The sequence below is a fragment of the Leucoraja erinacea genome, unplaced genomic scaffold (assembly GCF_028641065.1).
Source record: "Leucoraja erinacea ecotype New England unplaced genomic scaffold, Leri_hhj_1 Leri_64S, whole genome shotgun sequence".
In the NCBI taxonomy this organism is placed as follows: Eukaryota; Metazoa; Chordata; class Chondrichthyes; order Rajiformes; family Rajidae; genus Leucoraja; species Leucoraja erinaceus.
The window spans coordinates 613,498-621,131 of NW_026576564.1; the positions used below are offsets into that span (position 1 = coordinate 613,498).

Below are 7,634 nucleotides of genomic sequence, written 5' to 3' on the forward strand. Positions count from 1 at the left end.
GGCTTTCAAGAGAAATAAAAGTGCATTGGGGTGTAATTGGGGTCCTGGTGCACAGGTATAAAGGGAAAGGAAAGGAGACTGCTCCCACTTACCATTCACAGGGTTGCAGAGTCCTGAAAGCTTGCAGTGACGCATCCATTCCTGCAAAGTCCCAGAGCTTGACCTCATAATCGTAGCCTCCTGTGACCAGCCGGGCCCCTGATGGGTCCAGTCCCAGAGCAGATACCTGAAGTTACAATACACCAGGCAGTCAGACAACACAAAAACACCCACTTCCGCCCATCAAGTCTAGACAGCCATTGGTATCTATCTGCACTTAAGAGTCATAGAAAGTATACGGCACCGGAAAAGGCCCTTCAGCCACCATGCTAACCACATTGGCATTCTAGGCTAGCCCCATAGCCCTCTGAATCCTTCCTATCCATATATCTGTCCAAATGACTTGGAGTCAGACTTTTAGTAGTGTGGAAACAGGCCCTTCGGCCCAAATTGTCAACATGTTCCTGTTACACTAGTCCATATCCCTCCAAACCTGTCCTATCCATGTACCCGTCTAACAGTTTCTTAAATGTTGGGAAGTCCCTGCCTCAACTACCTCCTCTGGCAACTTGTTCCATACAACCACCACTCTTTGCGTGAAAAAGCTACCCCTCAGATTCCGATTAAATCTTTTCCCCTTCACCTTAAACCTATGTTCCCTCGTCCTCAGTTCACCTAAATTACCCCTCCTACACTCCAAGGAACAGTCCCAGCCCATTCACCTCACCCTATAGCTCAGCCTTCTAGTCCTAGCAACACCCTTGTATATCTTCTCTATACCCTTTCCAGCTTGGCAACATCTTTCGTATAACATAGTGCCCAGAACTGAACACAACGTCCAAATGTGGCCTCACCAACGTCTTATACAACTAAAACATGACCTCCCAACATCTTTACTCAAAGCTCAGACTGATGAAGGCCAATGTGCCAAAAGCCTTTTTGACCACCCGATCTACCTGCGACTACACCTTCCAGGAACCCTGCACCTGCACTCCTCGATTCCTCAGCTCCACAACACTCCCCAGAGCCCTACCATTCACTGTGTCTTTTAAAAGTTGCCCTTGTGTCCGCTTCTGTAGCTCACTCTGGAAGCTCATTCAAATATAGGCTCCCCTCTGAGTGAAAAAGTTATCGCTGAAGTCCCCCTTAAATCTTTGGCCTCTCACCTTAAGCTTATGCTTTCTCTTTTTTACAATCCTGTACCCTGGAGAGAGACTGAGAGCATTCACTTTATCCATACCCCTCATGATCTTGTACACCAAAATAAGGTCACTCCTCAGCCTCCTATGCTCCAAAGAAAGAAAATCCCAGCCTATCGAACCTCTTCCTATAACTCAAGCCCACAAGCCCAAGTAACATCCTGGTGAATCTCTTCCAACTGAATGATATTCTTCCTGTAGTTGGGTGAGCAGAACTACACACAGTACTCCGAGTGCTCTCTCCAACGACTTGTACAGGTGCAACACGATGTCCCAACTTTTGTACTCAATACTCTTCTCAATGAAGGCATGCCAAACGCCTTCTCCACTGCCGGCCACCTGACTCAGCACTTTCAGAGATAAGCAGGACATACATTTGGAAAGACGGGTCGATTGGGTAATAATCAGCATGGTTTTGTGTGCGAGAAATTGTGTCTTATGCATTTGAGTATTTTGAAGAAGTACCCAAGAAGGTTGATGAGGGCAGGGCAAAGACATTGATTCATTTCAATGTCCCACAGATATACCATACATAGATAGAATTAGTTCAAACTCGTGCAATAGGCAGAGCCAAGGGGAAGATAGAGTGCAGAATCTGGTTCTCACCATTGTAGCTCATCAGTTCCATGGACAAAGTCCAATGTCCGCAATGGGATAGAGGCAACACGGACAGTAGCCTAGCTTATGGAAGGACTGTTCAGAAGCCTGATCACAGAGGAGAACCTGTTCCTGAGTCGGGTGGTGCACACTTTCAAGCAAATGGATGTGGGAAGCAGGATAACACAAATGTTGGTAGAGATGCTGAGAGAATGATTGTTAGTCATATGCTGCAGGGTGATGTCAATGTGATGGTGAATTGGGCTACGAAATGGGATAAATGTGAGCTGATGTATTTTGGGAGCACATACACCTTTAACTTTTCCATACTTCAATCTGAGATTCCCTCCTGCTCCATCATCCCAGTGCCAAAGAAAAAACAGGCGGCGTGACTTAATGCCTGCCATTCTGCGGCTCTGACATCCACCATCATCAAGTGCTTCTGGAGACTGGTGATGGCACACGATGGCACTCCAGCCTCCCAGCATGCAACAATCCACTGTAGTTTGCAACAGGCCCACGGTAGATGCCGTCTCCCTGTCCTAACACTCATTCCTGGGACATACGAATAACCAGGACACCAGAACTTTACACTACAGAATTTATACACTACAGCTTCCCCTTCAATGCCATAACCCCACACAAACTCATCTCCAAATGCCTAGACCTAAGAGTCAGCACCACCCTATTGTCACTTGACCTACAGACACATAGAAACATAGAAAATAGGTGCAGGAGTAGGCCATTCGGCCCTTCGAGCCTGCACCGCCATTCAATATGATCATGGCTGATCATCCAACTCAGTATCCTGTACCTGCCTTCTCTCCATACCCCCTGATCCCTTTAGCCACAAGGGCCACATCTAACCATCTAACTCCCTCTTAAATATAGCCAATGAACTGGCCTCAACTACCTTCTGTGGCAGAGAATGGCAAAGGTTTTCATACCCCTTGAACTTTTCCACATTTTGTCACGTTACAACCATAAATGTAAATGTATTTTATTGGGATTTTATGTAATAGTCCAACACAAAGTGGTGCATAATTGTGAAGTGGAAGGAAAATGATGCATGTTTTTTTTTACAAAAATGAGTGGAATGAGCTTCCAGTGGAAGTGGTGGAGGCAGGTTCATTGGTATCATTTAAAAATAAATTGGATAGGCATATGGATGAAAAGGGAATGGAGGGTTATGGTATGAGTGCAGGCAGGTGGGACTAAGGGGAAAAAAAGTTGTTTGGCACGGACTTGTAGGGCCGAGATAGCCTGTTTCCGTGCTGTAATTGTTATATGGTTATATGGTTAAAAAACTGAAAAGTGTGGCGTGCAAAAGTATTCAGCCCCCCTGAGTCAATACTTTGTAGAACCACCTTTCGCTGCAATTACAGTTGCAAGTCTTTTGGGGTATTTCTCTACCAACTTTGCACATCTAGAGACTGAAATATTTGCCCATTCTTCTTTGCAAAATAGCTCAAGCTCAGTCAGATTGGATGGAGAGCGTCTGTGAACAGCAATTTTCAAGTCTTGCCAGAGATTCTCAATTGGATTTAGGTCTGGACTTTGACTGGGCCATTCTAACACATGAACATGCTTTGATCTAAACCATTCCATTGTAGCTCTGGCTGTATGTTTAGGGTCGTTGTCCTGCTGGAAGGTGAACCTCCGCCCCAGTCTCAAGTCTTTTGCAGACTCTCACAGGTTTTCTTCCAAGATTGCCCTGTATTTGGCTCCATCCATCTTCCCATCAACTCTGACCAGCTTCCCTGTCCCTGCTGAAGAAAAGCATCCCACAGTATGATGCTGCCACCACCATGTTTCACAGTGGGGATGGTGTGTTCAGGGTGATGTGCAGTGTTAGTTTTCCACCACACATAGCGTTTTGCATTTAGGCCAAAAACTTCAATTTTGGTCTCATCTGACCAGAGCACCTTCCTCCACATGTTTGCTGTGTCCCCCACATGGCTTGTAGCAAACTGCAAACGGGACTTCTTATGGCTTTTTTTCAACATTGGCTTTCTTCTTGCCACTCTTCCATAAAGGCCCGATTTGTGGAGTGCACGACTAATAGTTGTCCTGTGGACAGATTCTCCCACCTGAGCTGTGGATCTCTGCAGCTCCTCCAGAGTTACCATGGGCCTCTTGGCTGCTTATCTGATCAATGCTCTCCTTGCCCGGCCTGTCAGTTTAGGTGGACGGCCATGTCTTGGTAAGTTTGCAGTTGTGCCATACTCTTTCCATTTTCGGATGATGGATTGAACAGTGCTCCGTGAGATGTTCAAAGCTTGGGATATTTTCTTATAACCTAACCCTGCTTTAAACTTCTCCACAACTTTATCCCTGACCTGTCTGGTGTGTTCTTTGGGCTTCATGATGCTATTTCTTCACTAATGTTCTCTAACAAACCTCTGAGGCCTTCACAGAACATCTGTATTTATACTGAGATTAGATTACTATTTTGCACCTATTTACTAATTAGGTGACTTCTGAAGGCAATTGGTTGCACTGGATTTTATTTAGGGGCATCAGAGTAAAGGGGGCTGAATACTTTTGCACCCCACACTTTTCAGTTTTTTATTTGTAAAAAATTTGAAAACCATGTATCATTTTCCTTCCACTTCACAATTATACGCCACTTTGTGTTGGTCTATCACATAAAATCCCAATAAAACACATTTACGTTTGTGGTTGTAACGTGACAAAATGTGGAAAAGTTCAAGGGGTATAAATACTTTTGCAAGCCACTGTAGGTGACAAAACATCCTCCATACTTTCAAAAAGGATTCTACAAACATCCTCTGCAGCTCTTGCCACTTTCTCACCTTCCTTTCTTGTATAGAAAGAGTAAATAAAATAACTTGGTCTAATCTGCGAGGCCTGTTCCCTGTGTGAACTCTTGTGGAGATCATCGGTGATCTCTGCACTGGCCAGAACCATGGGATACATGCTGCAAGGTCCAGAGGCATTTGTCACATCTGTAGAGCTGTTAAATGCTCCACCGCTCTCTCTTTTGTGATCATTAATTGTCACCATTCTTTCTGAAGTCTGACCCTGATTCCCCAAGCCCACTGAGCACACGCCATCTCCACAGTCTGCTTGTGTAGCGTTTCAGCTCTCCTGCCATTAGACCACATTTAGTCTCACCACTCCACCTTTATAAGGTCTTCCAAACTTGGTCATCTTTCTTGCTGATTTCCCTGTGTCTTGTTTTACTTCAGAAAGGCTAAGGCAGAAAGATTTATTTTCATTCCAGCTGACCCAAGGCACCCTCTTTCTCGTTAAATCTTTCCCCCCTCACCTTAAACCTCTGTCCTGTGGTTTTAGATTTGCCTATCCTGGGGAAAAAGACTGTAGCCCACCCACCTTATCTATTCCCCATGATTTTGTAAACCTCAATATGGTCACCCCTCAACCTCCTTTGCTCCAAGGAAAGTCTGTAGAGTTTCTTCTTAAATCTCACAACGCCCCCCCCCCCCCCCCCCCACACCACACCATCAACAACCTAGTGAATCTTTTCTGCACACTCTCTATAGGTATGTTACAAAACCTACCTGAATCATCATTGAGAATCTGCCCCACCCCGTGTCCGCGATTCTGGCGCTGTTTAGAGGGGGCGGGTTTAAAACGCGATTTTTACTAGGCTGTTGCAATCGAAAATGTTCAGCCTAGTAAATCATTAACGGAAAATCTCTGAAAGACCCCGTCGCAAAAGGTATTATTAGTTTTTATGGCCTTGTATAATAGTTATAGTAGTTTAAAAATCACTCTCTAAACCCGCGACCTCTCGCAGCCCCAGGGTTTTATAAAGCAAACAATTAAAGGTATGTACCTTATTTTTACATTAAAAGGGGCTTCTTAAGAACCCTGTATATAAAGTTTTCTATAGCGAGTAGTTCATTTTGGGCTCTTTAAATCCCGCAGTATTTTTCTGGGCATTTGAGGGCACAAATCCAGCGCAATGTGAACGTTCTAAACCAGCGCGTTCACAGGATCCCACTAGAAAGCCGATTTAAAATGGACTTTAATTTACAGCAATTGGACACTAAATTCCTTCCATTTGGCCTATAAATTGATGTAAATGAGATTTAAAAATCATGTTTTATTGTGAATTATTTGTGAATATTATTTGGACACTTAGGCTATTTAAAAATGTTAATCATTTATTAAGAAATGGATAGATGTTTAGATCTAGTAATTGAAGTTTGAAATTAGCTACAATTGGGTAACTAACTAATTATATGCTTTAATTTCAGGTCATCCAAGTAAGATTATTTTATATTTGTTTCAGAATGGTTCAATCTATGATAACTGAAAATTTTGACTGTCCATGATCACAGCTTTTTTGTTATGTCCATAGAAAATCAATAGGGAACAAGATGCTAATTTCCGAGTATGAAAATGGCCATAACTTTTTTATTACTTGAGATATGAAAGTGAATTAGGTGTCAAATTAAACTTATTGTTATGCTTTATCTGATGGGATAAATTGCAGACTTGATTTTTTTAATCTCAAAATTTTGTAACATTGCTACTCTCTAGCTAAATCACATCCTTCCTCTATCTAGGCAACCAGAACTGCACACAATACTCAGTGCAGTCTGACCAACATCGTAAAGCTGTAGATATCATCCTAAATGGTCTTACGGGCACGGTGGCGCAGCGGTAGAGTTGCTGCCTTACAGCGCTTCCAGCTCCGGAGACCCGGGTTGAATCCTGGCTATAGGTGCTGTCTGTACAGAGTTTGGACGTTCTCCCCGTGACCCCGTGAGTTTTCTCAGAGATCTTCAGTTTCCTCCCACACTCCAAAGATGTACAGGTTTGTAGGTTAATTGGCTTGATGTATGTGTGACTCGCTCCTAGTTTGTGTAGGATAATGTTAATGTGTGGGGATGGCTGGTCGGGGCAGACTCGGTGGGCTGAAGGGCCAGTTTCCTTGCTGTATCTCTAAACTGAACCCAGTGCCCGGACCAGTGAAGGCCAACACACCAAATGCCATTTTCCTGTGGCCCCTCTATCAGGGAGTTATGTGCGGAGGGAGGATACTAGATTGGGAAGAGTGGATCTGAGATTTAGGTTCAGCGTTATCTTACTGAAGTCACATGTTTGTGTTGCCTGATCGTCTGCACACATTGTCCCTGATGGTGGCAACTCATCTGCTACCCCCATGCTCCCCAGCGGGCCCAACCCCTCTCTCACCGTCTTCTTGCTATGGATCAATGTGATTTCATGAGAGTCTGGGATCCGCTTCACTGGGTTCTGCAAGACAAGTGAAAAATCAATTATTCTCCGAGCTCTAAAATAAACTCTCCTTTTTATTTATTACTCTTTACAATGTCTGAGCAGTGTCGGCAAGGCCAGAAGTTACAGGCTGCCCCAAGTTGTGATCCACCTTCTTCCATTGCTGCAGTCCCTTCAGTAATGGTGCTCCATTAAGGATTTAGGCACAGTCTCAATGAAGGCACAGGCACGTGCTCGCAGATTAGGGGACGAATGACTTGGGTTAGCCAAAATAAGTGGTCTTCTCATTCACCTGGTGCTCTTGTCCACCCAACTGGTAGCATGAGGGATTGGGAGATACTGTCAGAGATCCAAGTAACCATAATGGAAAAACAGGAACTGCAGATGCTAGTTTACAAAAAAAAGTGCTGGAGTAACTCAGCGGGTCAGGCAGCGTCCTTGGAGAAAAGGGACTGGTGGTGTTTTGGGTCGTGACCCTTCTTCAAAACTGATATTGGAGGTGGGGGGGGGGAGAAAGAAAGCTAAAGGGGGAGGGGTTGATAGGCCAAACTTGGACAGGCGGCCAGA

The 7,634-nt window shown here is 44.4% G+C and overlaps 1 protein-coding gene across 1 annotated transcript in view; it reads right to left on the reverse strand.

The window, feature by feature from the left end:
* Window positions 1–7,085, reverse strand: part of LOC129694397 (WD repeat-containing protein 70) — a gene marked incomplete at its 5' end in the record, with an annotated part of 51,307 nt that extends 44,222 nt beyond the window's left edge. Inside the window, 2 exons of the mRNA XM_055631100.1 lie at window positions 93–226; window positions 7,026–7,085. Coding sequence (XP_055487075.1) covers window positions 93–226; window positions 7,026–7,085 — 194 coding nt within the window. The remainder of the gene's footprint in view (window positions 1–92; window positions 227–7,025) is intronic.
* Window positions 7,086–7,634: the final 549 nt, after the last annotated feature.